Source organism: Aythya ferina (assembly GCF_964211825.1).
Source record: "Aythya ferina genome assembly, chromosome: 1".
Lineage (NCBI taxonomy): Eukaryota > Metazoa > Chordata > Aves > Anseriformes > Anatidae > Aythya > Aythya ferina.
The window spans coordinates 121,819,239-121,832,795 of record NC_140296.1 but is presented as its reverse complement, the minus strand read 5'-3'; the positions used below and the strand labels follow the sequence as shown (position 1 = coordinate 121,832,795).

At 48.8% G+C, this 13,557-nt stretch overlaps 1 protein-coding gene across 2 annotated transcripts in view; it reads left to right on the top strand.

Moving 5' to 3' along the window:
* The first annotated feature begins 1,217 nt into the window (after positions 1 to 1,217).
* The window catches only part of ARHGAP31 (Rho GTPase activating protein 31), a 58,890-nt gene continuing 46,550 nt past the window's right edge, over positions 1,218 to 13,557 (top strand). The window contains exon 1 of one of the 2 annotated variants that reach the window (XM_084532301.1): positions 1,218 to 2,060. In XM_084532301.1, the coding sequence (XP_084388427.1) occupies positions 1,961 to 2,060 (100 nt within the window). In that variant the 5' untranslated portion in view covers positions 1,218 to 1,960. The remainder of the gene's footprint in view (positions 2,061 to 13,557) is intronic. The other variant, XM_084532302.1, reaches the window with a different exon arrangement.

The following is a 13,557-nucleotide window of genomic DNA, read 5'->3' as shown; positions in this document are numbered from 1 at the left end:
GCACAATAGGAGTTATAATTGCTCAAGGTCCTTCACTAGGGCTCGTGGTGTTTTTTCTCATATGTGACGTGATAACATTCAACCCTTCTGAGGAAAAAGAAAAAAAAAAGTCACCCTACCAAGGCGACAGAACCTGAATGGCTTTTGACAGCAGAAGGATTGCAACGAGGCTTGATTTATCTGAAAATCTTTGTTAAAATAAAAGAGTGTGGGTCTGTGGTGGGAGGCAGGTTTTCTGTGCTGGTAGGAGCTGAGGCAGGACAGAGGTTGAGGGAGTCCTTTGCCCTGTTTTCTGGCCATTTTTCCTCCAAACCAAAGCTCTTTGGTCAGAATATGACTCATTTTTGGTGAAAAGCTGCAAGGTCCAGTTTTCGCTTGTTTGTTTATTTCACTGAGACCCACGGACTGACAAGTGGCGTGTGGCAAGAGGTGGCAGTGAAGTGTTGGCAGAGCTAAGCTTGCCTCCTGCAAAGAAGCGTGTGGCCCACAGGCATTCCCAGCTCTGGAAGGAGGCCTGAGTTTCTGGAATAAAAAATATGGAGAAGGGGCAAGGGACTGCCCTCATGAGCAGAGATGTGTGTAGGGTAGGGTATAGAGGTGTGTGGGGAGGGCAGGTATCGAGGCTGAGGGAAAGCCCATCCAATTTTCTTTCTTGCCACCACTGGGGGATTGCTGTCCCTTGCCTCCTAACCCTTTCTTTGGCAGAGGGCAGCCTTTTCTGGGATCTGACTTCACAGCACGGGAACCTCAGTGCCCGGATGGCATCTGTTTCTGCTTGCTGGGCGGGGAGCCGGGGAGGAGGGAGCTGAGGGCTTCCCGCCTCCCCCCTCTTCAGTTTCCCAACTTTCTGCCCCTGTCTCACGCTTTGCCAGCCCCAGCCCATGCCCCTGGGGGGACAGAGCCACGGTGGAGGGATGCCTTGGGATGGAGGAACCAGCCAGCAGAGGCAGAGACCTCCTGAAGCAGCTCCTGGCCTCCCTCCTCCTTCTCTGGCCCTTCCTTGGGCCTTTCCAGGGCTGAGCCCTGGCAGCGCAGGAAGCGCCCGACCGCAGGGCTGGGAGAGCCGTGATTTCCTCTGGCGGTCCGTTATCTGCCCACGGGCAGGGAAGGCTTCCCCTCTTCCTCCCCCCCGTCCCCCAAACTCCTCTCTCCGCCTCCCCTCAGCCTCTTGCGCACAAACGCAATTTACTGCCAAAAAAAAGTCCTCCCCCCCTTACACCCCCCTCCACACACACACACACACAGAGCTCCTCCTCGGCTAACTTCCTTTCAGCATTTTTTTGAGCTGGATAATCCTAGGATTTGTCAAAGGGGGGGAAAAGGAGGGAGAGCGGGTGAGGGAGTCAGGACAGGAAGCTGGTTTCTCATTCCTCTCGCTGTCCGACGACGGCAGGAGGAGGGGAAGGGGGGGAGCCAGCGAGGAGCCTCGCACAGGCTCTTCCCCAGTCCCTTTCCACCAGCCCGCTGGAGCTCCCACTCTCCTCCGAAAGCTGGGAGAAGGAAGACCAGAGCGGGACGCCTGCGGCTGGCGGCGGCAACAGCCCGACTGACGAAACCCAGAAGGGTGGCCGTGAAGGGTCCCGGGACAGCGCTGAGGAACAGACGTCCCCACCACCACCACCACCAGCACCATCTCGACAGCTCGGATGCTGGCACCCATTCACCACGGGCTTCCCCTCGATGCGAAGCCTTCCGGGCTCGGGCTATGATCGCTGCTGCTGCCGGCTGGGGAGCCTCCTCGCGCCGTGACCTTCCCCTGCTGCCGGAGCAGCCCAACATCTGGTGGGGATTAATGTTGATTTCTCCAGCTGGACGCCGTGCGAGACCCCCGATGCTACCCCCTGGAAGCGGGACACGGGCGGTGGTCTGAGGAGAAGAGACAGCTTTTTGCCTCCCAGCGTGAGGCCGGGGGGAGGGGGGCAAGGCAGGAGGGGGGCAAACCTCTTTTGGGACTAACCTCATGAAGAACAAGGGAGCCAAGCAGAAGCTCAAGAGGAAGGGAGCCGCGAGCGCGTTCGGCTGCGACCTGACGGAGCATCTGGAGAGCTCTGGGCAGGATGGTAAATGCCTCTTTATTCTCACTCTGGTTGTGGAAGAGCAGAGCGTGCGTCCTGTTTTGGGGTTTGTCTGTTTGCTCGTTCTCCGTCAGCATGACTGGAAACCGAACCTCTCCCAAGGGTGAGGGTTAAGCAACCTGGAGCTGTTTTATCTGTGGGAAGTGGAGTCACTGCCCAGGCACTCGCAATGAATGAACGAGCGGAGGATTGCTTTGGTGATGCGCCTGCATGCCCCTTGCATGAGTAGCAATGAGTGGGGAAAGGACGGGGACAGGGCTGTGTGAGCGGGGACAGAGACAGCCAAGCGTATGCTGTGCAACCCTCTCCCAACCCCTTGGCCTTGGGAGTGGGGGTAGCAGGCTTTTAGGGAGCTAGGCTTGGAAAGCAGAGTGTTGTCTCCTCCCAAACCCCAAAATCCTCACAAAGTCCATAAGAGGAGAGCATGGCAGGGCCTGTAGAGGGAAGCTGGGGGTGTCCTATCTGCCCCTCCTTGACTCCAGGTCCCATATCGCCCTTTCGCTGCCGGACTGAGGCAGGACGGAGGCTGAGGATGGAGAACGGATGGGTGTGAGGTGCTGGGGGCAGCTGAGCTAATATTTTCAGTACCCTGCCTGTTATCTTTCCCTCCTTGCCTCCTCCCCCTGACCTCCGTGCCCCCAGATATCAGATGGGAACGCGGTAGCTCAGCCAAGAGATAACAGTGATAAGATCAGAGGGTCCCAGGCTTGAAGTGATCAGTCGCGGGTGCAGGAAGGAGCACAAGATTTTTTTTTCTGAAAGAGGGTTGGAGGATAAGAGAAGCAGCTGAGAGTTTGGCTTGCAGAAAGACCGGCAGTTTAGGAAGAGGAAAAATAAATACACGCCTGTTCCCATCCCTGCTGTTAGCACTGTGTGCCAGTCAGAGTTAACTAACTTTTACCAAAGCCAGGCTACTCAGAGCAAAAAAAGCTTCCAGCAGCAATGTCAGCTTTGTACGGGGAGGGCTGTACAATCAGGTCTTTCATTTGCTGATGAGCATGGCTGATGAAGTGCAGTGTGGAAGTACAGTGGCAGAGGGATGGACTGCTTAGCAGCAGCCCTTTCCACTGCACAGGGAGGAGGACAGTGCATATATCACTAAGATAAAATGTTATATATGTGCACTTATTTAGGTATGGCGGAAAAATAGACATTCAATTGCATTGTGAGACGACAGTAACAATTACTATATCTTTTAACTTACATAGTCCGTAATGGCAACTGAGTCGAAACAGCCAAAGTAACAGACTTAATGAACTGATATCACTTTGCCAGCACAAGATGCAGTTAGATAAATTCCATTCATTGCTCACACGAGCTACCACAGCAGAGGAAGAGCTTACAGCTGTTTACAGGGACACTAAAAACAACGCAGGGAAGGCAGGTACAGAGAGTATATTCAGCTGAAGCAGTGAGGGGGATTTTTAAGAGAGAAATGTAATTACTGCAGCTGAAATTTTGCAAAACCAGCAAGATTTATTACCAGAAATCCTATAGTCCTTTAAAATTGTTTTTGGGGCACAAGAAAGAAGGACATTGTCTCTAGTCTCATCTGTGGGATGGTTCAGTTCCAACCTACTTAACTCTCTGCGCTGAGGAGTGCCGGGGGAGGACATGAAGTCCCTTTCCCTTTATACAGTGCTGATGTTTGCTGAATAGCACATCCCGCTGCCCAGTGCTGTGGGATCCTGAAATGAAAGGCTCAATTGTTGTAGGTTTATTGGGAAGAGTGTAAGTTGTGTTGGTACAATTCAAACTGTTGGGATAGTGGGAGAAGAAGTCAGAGAACTGGAGATAACTTGTTTCTCTGCTAGTAGGGCTCTCAGGATCAGTAGGAATGTGACCAGCGTGGCCTCTTGAGAAGAAACTAGTGTTCAGATGTCACCAGGACATTGTAAATATGCAGCCTGTAACTGTGAAACAAAATCAGAAGAACAACCAGGGTGTGAGAGATGGTTGGTTTGAGGTTAAATTGTTCTGCTAAGAGCAGTTCTCAGTGACAAGCCACTGCTCCTGCAAGCTGAGGCTGTGTCAGAGGCATAAAGCAATAACTTTCTGACTGCTTTAGACTGTGCTCTGCGTTTAACTGGTGGGATGCTGGCTCTGGCTGTTCCCTACTTGGAAGCAGCGATGATACAAGACCGTTCATGGTAGCTGGCAGTGCTGAGGAGGGGTAGAGCGCTTTGGCTGCTGTCCAGGAAACGGTTTGCTGCAGAAAGCAGGTTCTAAAACGCACCCAGAAGGGTTAACTGGGAAAGTAGATGTGGCTGTAGGGACGGTCAGATTGGTTCTGCATTTGTGCTCAGGTGCTGCCCCAAAGTTCTGCTTTGTGTGACGGGTCCTGCACTCGCACAGACAAAGACAAACTGAGCCCCACACTGCTGGTGCTGGGGCAGAGATGGCAAGGGGAGCGGCTAACATAGACAATTCAATTTGCCTTTTTTTTTTTTTTTTTTTTTTTTTTTTTGATCTGGATTAATGCACAGCCGTTACAGTTAGGGGGTGCTGCACTACTCATGCGATGCTTCATGGAGGCAATACACGAGTTGGGTCCCTTCATGCTTGTGGTCGTTGAAGAGCAGCTTGTGTGCTCTGTACGGACCTTAGTCCCTGTGTCCTTGCCAAATTCCAGTGGAGAGAATTCTGTCCTGCTTAAGGTATCAGCATTTCCTCTCTTGTCAAGTTAACTGTTTAATAACTTGCTACAGTCCTCATCAGAGATGGCTGTGTTTCAATGAAAGATGGAAAGATCTCTCGGTCTCTCTTATCAGACGGCTGTACCCAGGGCTCAGTAGTCATAAGCTTTATATAAGGCAATAAAAGCTGTGGCAGAATTACAAAATATTTAGGAGCAGTGTAGATGTAAAGACTTCAGCAGGTACAGCAGGGTAGCTCAGGGGATTAAAAATCAGTGGTGATGGACAGGTAGATGTTGCTGTCTGGTGGTTTGAAGCCTGGCTGTGTTGGATTTACCATATTTCAAGGCAGCTCCTGTCATTGCTGCATTTGACCCTACTTGGCCTTTTCCTGCTGGCAGTCTCGACACAGAGGCTGGTTATGCTCCTTACAGAGGCAGACTGTTATCAGTGCTCCCAAGCATCTGAAGTCATGAGTCAGGCCACAAAAATCATGAGATAAAATAAAAAAACGGTGCTGGGTTCTTTTACTGCGTTCTGTTTTCTGACATGTCAGTGTGCATCTGAGTTATGTTTTCAGGTCTTTCTGCTGGCTAGAAGCTTGGGGAAGAACTAGCAGCCCTTCCTCCCCACAGACATTCCCAAACAATGTCTTGGATAGTAGTGGATTTGAGGAAAAGGTCCCATAGGCCATAAAAGAATGGTGACTGCAATACCAATGAGTAAAAGGCTTCTGATTTCATATGGTGCCTCTTCTGTCTCTGCCAGCATCGAATTTGCACATGGAGACAAGTGGTCTTCTTGACTGTGAAACCTTCACTAGAAAGCATGTTTGGGGCATGGGTAGGCACTCATGCAGGAGGAGGTTTGCACTAATGCCACCACTAAAACGTTTTATTGTGGCTGGAGTGTCTTAAAATGTTATAGCAGTGCAATGGAGCTAGTGGGTATTAACCCTGAATGGTTCATATTAGAGTTATATTTTAGCCTCTGGATAATCAGCCAGGTGTCCAGCAGAGAAAAGCAGATAGTGCTTCTGCTGAAGTTAATGAGAGCTGCATGTCAGGCCCCCAGCTCCTGTTGTAACAACAATATAAATGTATAGTGATGGGTGGGCCAGCAGAAAAGACAAGTCGCAAGGCTGTGTACAAACCTTAATTGAGGCAAGACAGTCTGCTCTGCTTAAGGGAACAGTCAGAAAGAGTAGCCTTGCTTCTGGTCATATCAAAGAATTGCTGTAAGAGGGGGCTGAAAAAGTCAAAGCTGTTAGAATGAGAGGAACCAAGTCAAAATGGAGCTTAATATTTCCAGTATTCCTAGTTTGGGAGATTCAGACTGGAGTATCAGGTATATAAGCAGGTACAACTTCCATGCTTTCTAAATGGAAATGGCCACAGCATCTATGAAACTTGGATTATGCTGGTAAAAGATGATCCAGCCTTTTACTTAGGAACCACTACTCATTCAGATCCACCTTTGCTTCATTTGCTTAGAGCCAGATGCATTTCCTTCAATTTTATTACAATGGTGTCTAGAGGCAGTGCAAGGGGGTGATACCATGATGGCAAAAGGCCAAATCTTGGATTAGACACCTTCTTCTCAACCTGCTGGTCAGCTCTGCATGCCTTAGCTTCCCCCATTTGCCAGAGAGTTAATTCTGCAGTTGCTGTACCACTCTGTGGTTTGTTCCACATCTGTTTCCTGCCTGATGTTGTCTGGTTGGGATGCAATGAGCTCAGCTTTTCCCCTTAACCCCCTCCCACACTCCCCACAGCTCCCTCGGTGATTCTCATCCTGAGCCTGTAGCACCCTAAGCACTTTCGTTCTCTTTGTCTGAGGCTGGTTATTGTCTTTATTTGTTGTTGAAATAGGGCTGCTTCGCTACAGGAGGCTCTCTTGTGCTCTCCTTCTCGCCATGGTAGAGCTCAGGGCTGGCCTGGAGGCAGGGGAGGGAAAGGGATTGGTGTTCTGCAGACAGAGCACAGGGAGACATTATCAGCCTTTGCAGTGACTGCTTCTGCCTTCTCACAACTGCATTTGAATGAAAGAGTAAGAAAAGGTTTCATTTAGTGCTAGTGGTCTCACAGAAACATGGTGGTTCTGGCTGGTGCTAGTTCCCCGAACAAAATCTTAACTGCTGCAGTAGGTCAAGGATTGTCAAGCAATTCTGAGCAATAATCCAATGGTAATAGGCTTTGTACAAAGGAAAGGTGGCCCTTGGGGCCACCTTTTTTGGTCTGGTTTGGGACAGTCCCTTAGCATGCTGCCTGCTGCCTGGTTTTGATGCTCTGTACTTGATCACGAAGCTGCCTCTACTCAGGCAGACGAGACCTGCCACTTGGGAAGAAAGTTTGCCTCGACGCCTCCCATCAGAGCCAATCCTTAAACCTGCTGCCCAGATGTGAAGCAGCTTTTCTGGTCCATGGGGCTTTCTTTCCTCACACTTGCACGTGCAGCTGAGTATGTCTGGGATAAGAGCATGCAAGGATGAGCATGGGGGCGTGCACAAGCCCAGAGCACATGTAAGCGTGTAGCAACCAGCATGTGCTTTCGCCTAACATAGCTGAACATCAAAGAGTTACCCAATGCCGCTGTGTGTATTTCTAGGCTCCTAAGTGGAATTAGATGCTGCAAACTTACACCACAAAAAAATAAGCATTTGTGATTACCTTCTTTTCTCCTTAAGCTGCTCTTCCTGTGTTGATGTATTGAAGTGAATGCACGCCCTTGCTTTTGGTTAGGTGATTTTGGTTAGCGATGCACGCAGAAAGTCCTGGGAGTCCTGGGAAAGCTGCTGGAGGATCATTAATGGCAGCGAGGAAGAAAAAGAGAAAAAGAGGAGGCCTTTTTTTTAAAAAAAAAGTCTCCTTGGAAAAATGAAAATGCCACATGCTCATTTAATCTGCTGCAGAATGAAGAGCTGCCCTCATCCCGCTCTCAAAATTAGAAACTGTGGCACTGGGGATTTCTCTCTCAAGAACTGATCTGAAAAGAAACCTTCTTCTCTTTTTGGGGCTAGGTTCCTTTCAGTCCACATCAGTTCCCTGACCCACCTCACGTCAGGTCTAGGCAAACACTTGTCACCCTGCACAGGAGGAAGGGGCAGGAGCTGGGAGGAGAAGGGAACAAGAAAAGCCTTTTGGGCTGGCTTGAAAGGCAGTAGTCCTCTTCTTTCCTTGGACATGCAACTGCATCTGCTCTGTATTTCCCACTGCTGCTCCATGACTTGTGCTCTGTGGGGTCTGTTCCTGGCAGGAAACATGTAGCTTGTGTGGATTTTTAAGTCTACATCCCCTCATCTTTGTTTCAGGAGCCAGAGGGACAGTTGGTCTCTCACGTTTGGGGCTAAAGAAGGGGGGCTGCATTGTTATACAGTGAAGGAGAACCGTGGCAGAGGGGTCCTAAGAGCTGAGTGCATGAAGTGGAGGAGCTGGGCTGGGGTTACCACTTTGGGGTCTGCCAAGGCACGTGAAGGGCACAGAGAGGTGAGGCAGAGCGCTGCCAAGATGGATAGCAGAGGGGGAAAATTGTTAATAACACAGAGGTTGCTTTTTCTCCCCCCTGTTCTCACAAGCAGAGTGACACCTTTTGGGTCCCAGATACCAGCCTCTATGGCAACAAAGTGAGAGCAACGAGACACTGGGAACAACGGGAGCAGGAGCCATCTGTCTGCTTCTGCTGCTCCACTGTTACTCCTTGCTTTGGACCATGTTTGTGTTACTTTCTCAATCTGTTTCTGGTTCCTGGGAGCTGTTTTATTTTTTTATTTTTTGTCACTGTGGCACAGTGTTGCTGCAGTTAAAAATTCATGTTGCAGCTCCTTGTTCTGTATTGACTTTTCATTGCTAGCACCGTGTGATTAGCGGGGAGCTCTTTCACGCTGCCTCCTGCATTACGTTTCCCCTACCAAGCACTGCAGGAGGCACACGTGTCCTCTGCATGCACTAAGCCCCACTTTGATCTTGCCTTCTCCCCCATCCCTGGTGAAGAACAGCATGAATCACGTCTTGCCTGCAGATCCTAGATTAGAAAATGTATTTTGATTTAGCAAATGTTTTCTCTTTGTGGGGAATAGCTGATTTCATCTGGACATGGGGCACCAAGGACTAGGGACTTCAGTGCCTGTGATTTGACAACTTTCAAAGGCTCAAGCAAATAAAATACCTGCAATGGATGAAATGCTGGCACTGCACAAGGTGGATGTACAGCACAGGCTGTTGTAAGTGTGGCAAACAAGTAGGTTGAGTGTCCCGGTACTCAGATACAGAGTTTCCAGCAGCTACCTCCAGTCCTGAGCTACCATCAGGGGCCTAAGGGCATGCGGGGCTTTGACAGGGAAACCTGCTTGTGGACATGATGCTTAGGGTTTAGTGGTGGATGACATGGTAGTGTTAGGTTGATGGTTGGGCTTGCTTTTAAGTGTCTTTTCCAACCTAAATGATTCTATGATTCTAGGTACTTATTAGAATATCAAGGCTGCTGACTGGCTCCACTGACGGTTGTTTTAAGGGCAACTAAAGTGTCCATCTATATTCCATCAATTCCCAGAGCCTCAAGACCCAATTATCCTTTGTTCTTATGCCAGAGCCTTCAATTTCTCCTCCGATAACTTCAGTGGACATGTTTTGCATCGTCAACAAAAAATTCTGCAGCATGTTTACAATGGACACAGACAGAACAGAGTAACATAAATTTAATTTAGTGTTAAATCAAATAATGTGGGGCAACTGTGCTGACTGTATTATTAACTTTCCTACTTAATGCAATAACGTAACCCTCTGTTTTCTGTATTTCTCTGAAGCTGCAAGCAGACTTTCTGGTCTTCTGCACCAGAGTGACTGAAGATAGGAAAGAACTTAACATGGGCCTTGGGACCTAGCGTGCTGTCAGATGTATAGACCCTTGTATATAATGAAGTTAAAAACACTGTTACTGAACTTCCCACTTACTAGAGTGTTAAATCAATGCAGTTACTGTGTGTGGAAGTGAGGAGTTCAGTCTCTACAACTACAGACCTTCTGGCGTCCACCACTTAAGTGGACAGGGAAGTCCCGGTCCTCTTCTGCCTCCTCCTGGAGATGGCTGCCCAGGGCAATGTCCAGTTGAGTTTTGAATATCTCCACAGGTGGAGATTCCACAACCTCTCTGGCCAACCTGTGCCATCCTTGGAATTTGGCACAGTTAGATAAGTATTTCCTTGTGTTCAGATGGAATCTCATGGTTTTTAATTTGTGCCCATTGCCTCTTGGCATCCCAGTGGGCACCACTAAGAACAGCCTGTCTCCCTTTTCATCATTCCCTCCCTTCCATCAGGCATTTGTTAGAATTGATGAGATCCCTCTGGAGCCTTCTCTTCCCTATGCTGAACAGTGCCAGCTCTTTCAGCCTTTCCTCATGTGAGAGATGCTCTTCCTTAATCATCCCTGCAGCGCTGAGCCGGACTCGCTCCGGTAAGTCCATGTCCTCTCCTGGGGAGCCCAGAGCTGGACACAGCACTCCAGACATGATCTCAGCAGTGCTGAGTAGAGGGGAAGGATCACCTCCCTCGACCCGCTGGTAATGCTCTTCACGGTTCTTCTAGCATCTTCTAGTAATGTACAGTTTCTGTCAGAAATTGGCCTCGGCAACCAAGGCCGGCAATTTCAGTAAGTAACTAACATGCAACTGAGACAGCGTTGAGCATCCTTTCTGCCCTGGTTAATGCTGAAAATGAATTATATTTTCATAAAGGGCCCCTGTTCTTTAATGGCTTCTGCAGTCTTGCTGCTGGCCAGCTCAAGCAACTTAATGTATGCTTTATATAACATGCTGATATGCTGCATTTCGTGAAATCTGTGCAGCACCTTGGCTTAATAAAGGCCTAAAAATAATGCTGCAAGGCAGCATGTTATTCTCAGGTGCTTAGATGGGTAGTCCTGCAGGCACCAAGCCAGGGACTCGTGGCCTGACTTCTCCCTTTGCTGTTGGCTGTGTTACGTGCCCTCCTCCAGCACGGGGACTGGGCAAGGCAGGGGGACATGTGTGTCCCCATGCAGGATGCTCAGCTGTGGCTGCTGCTCTCCAAAATATGCCCTGAGCAGCTGAGCTGGGTTCACAGCCATTTGACTCCACCTCCTCTCTGCCCTCTTCTACACTCAAGGCTCAGCTAACTAAATGCCTTTGGAAATGCTATTATCTCCCGTGCTCTCTGGGGCCAGGAGCAGCTTGAAGATTTATCATCTGGAACAGGAGGCTTCGTTTAGTTCTGTAAAGCACAGAACAGTTAAAGAAAGAATAAAAACTAAACCCCAAACCAAATGGAAAACTCCCTTTACATCTCATGTCCTTTCTTTGCTCTTTCCCATCTGTGATGGTGTATGCATTTGTTTTTGTAATGTGATTGAATACGTGGCTAAATGGTTAGAGGAGATGTACCTACATCTCTAAAACAGGGGTTGAACAGCCAAAGGGCCAGGAGACATCCTTGCTATAATTAAGCTGTGTAACTTGCTTTCTGCAGACTGTAGACTAGAGAGTGGATCAGATTCCACAGTACCACCTTCATTTAGAGAATATCACTGTGGTTTTCACCAGACACAGCGGCATCGGTGCTGCCTTTTTTTTCCTGAAAGGTGCTGACATGCTCGCAAACTTCTCTAAATGTGGGATGCAGGGCCCAGAAGGCAGGGTGAGATCCAGGCCAGAGCCGTGCAAAGCTCACCGGCTCATCAAAAATGCTGATTTGGCAAAGAAAGGGAAGAAAGGGAGGGGTTTGTTTATCTGAATCTGAATATTTCAGATGGGATATTCTTGCTATTGTTAGTATTCTGCACTTGCCATCTCTAGCAGTGAATGTGACTGTCTGTCCCGTTGCAGACAGGCAGCTTGGCAGCCCAACAGGGCCAACCAGCACGTGGAAAAACACTTGCTCCGTGTGCACCTTGTGCTTGTTTTTCCATTCATCCTTCATTATGGTGCCGCAGTCACACCCCGGGAGGTTCAGAGGTGTGATCGGGCAGGATGAGCCCTCCTTCTGGACCCTGGTGTCTGCAACACAATCTGTGTGAAATAAATAAGCTGTCAGCAGGGCTGAATTGCTTTCTTACACAGAATTGGAGAGGGAAACAGCTTCACCATCTTGCTCTTTTTATCCTCCTAGTGTTCTCCGCTTGGTATTGCATTCGTCTTGCCCTTGCCCTGGTCAGGTAGTTTCAGATCCGTGAGAGGCTAAATGAGAACAAGCTCTCCTGTGAGATTTATTGCACCTTCTGCTTCTAATCAAGCCAGAAAAATAGAGCAACAGCCTTCCTTATATAATCCTGTTCTCTCCCTTCCCGTCCCTGCTGGAAACCAGAAGTACAACAAGGTAGAGGAATGCAGCAAAGAAAAGTTAAAACAAATGGTCTGGGACCTCTGAAGAGACAGTGGGGCTTGGCCTGGGGTGATGGCTCCGGGTCACAAGGAGGGTGTGGGGGATTCTCCCTCATCGCTAGCACTTTTGGTTCCCCTTACGTAGCTGCTTGCTTTTCATTTTTTTCTCCTTCCATTTCAATAGCTTCATTGCCAGGATGGCAATATGCATCTGTTGCCAAAGTCAATACATCAAGCGTCTGCGCCTAAGGCGGGCTTAAGAGCAGTAAATGGGAAGAGCTGTTTTTGATCTATTGACTCCATTATTCTTCCTTCCTGGCTCCATCACGAGCGTCAGTCACAAACTGCTGCCCGAGGTCTGCTGTGTAAAGCCACAAAAGGGATCCGAGCCAGGAAATTCTGTCCCAGATCCCAGCAAAACTTGGATCTGGGGTCCCATCTTGGACTTGCAGTGACCTGGATGAGACCCTCCTGTGGCTCTGTCCCCAGATCAGCCAGGCACAGGTGACCCAGGCTGGCAGGCAGCTCTCTGACACTGCTAACAAACCTGCTTCAGGGGCAGGGAAGGAACCAGCGTAATAAATACAAAGCGGGGTTAGGACTTCTAATTAGTCCTCATTTCTAGCCGGCTAAAATACCCATCTGTCACTCTGCTGCAATAATGAGATTTGAGAAGATTAACTGGATACTGCTCAGGCTCCTAAACATGGCAGCTAAATAAGCGTGCTGCTACTCAGCCCTAAGACCTGCTTGCAGCAACCACAGCCTAAGCAGGCTCATGTCTGGCTAGCGCTTGCATGGGAGTTACCCCAAAAAATCTGCTGCCAGCAAGGGCTGGGTGATTCAGGAGATGGCAAGCTCAGCATCAGCCAGTCAAGTTGTTGCCCTGGCATCTTTTCGGGAAATGTTGCCGTTTAGGTGCAGAGTAGGACAAGGGCACCAAACCTTTTGATGCTTTTTAAAAAGTTCTAGTTTATCTTTTATTTCTAAGGGATAGGGACCTTTTCACGTACCTACTTGCTGTGCCACGTCTTTCCCTTTCCAAAAGCATTTTGAGCTGGAGCTGTGATTTGTTTTTACTCAGTGTCCCGTACTGTCACGTAGTGCTGCTCTGCCCAGTTCAACAGCTGCCACCTCCCAGCCTAGAGTTGGGTGGAGCGAATCTTGTTTTTGCAGTTTGTGAAATATTTCAGGATGTAAGGCGCTCATTAAATTATTTATGTTAGCTCTTGGCCATTAAAGACAGACCTGAACTGCAGCTCTGGATCCCAGAGGCTTTTGAGGCTTGTCCTTGCCCTAACACACAATGGTTTGCTACTTTGGATTTTTTGTGCTTCTCTTATGACAGCTCTGAACTCACTGCAGGATGGTGGAAAGCTCTGGCAGGTGAACAAGGGGTGACAGCAAGGGTTTCCTTCATAAAATTATATACCTATGAAAGGGTTTTCTTCATAAAATTAAATACTTATGAAGGAAATTTAAGTAAGAATAGGTTA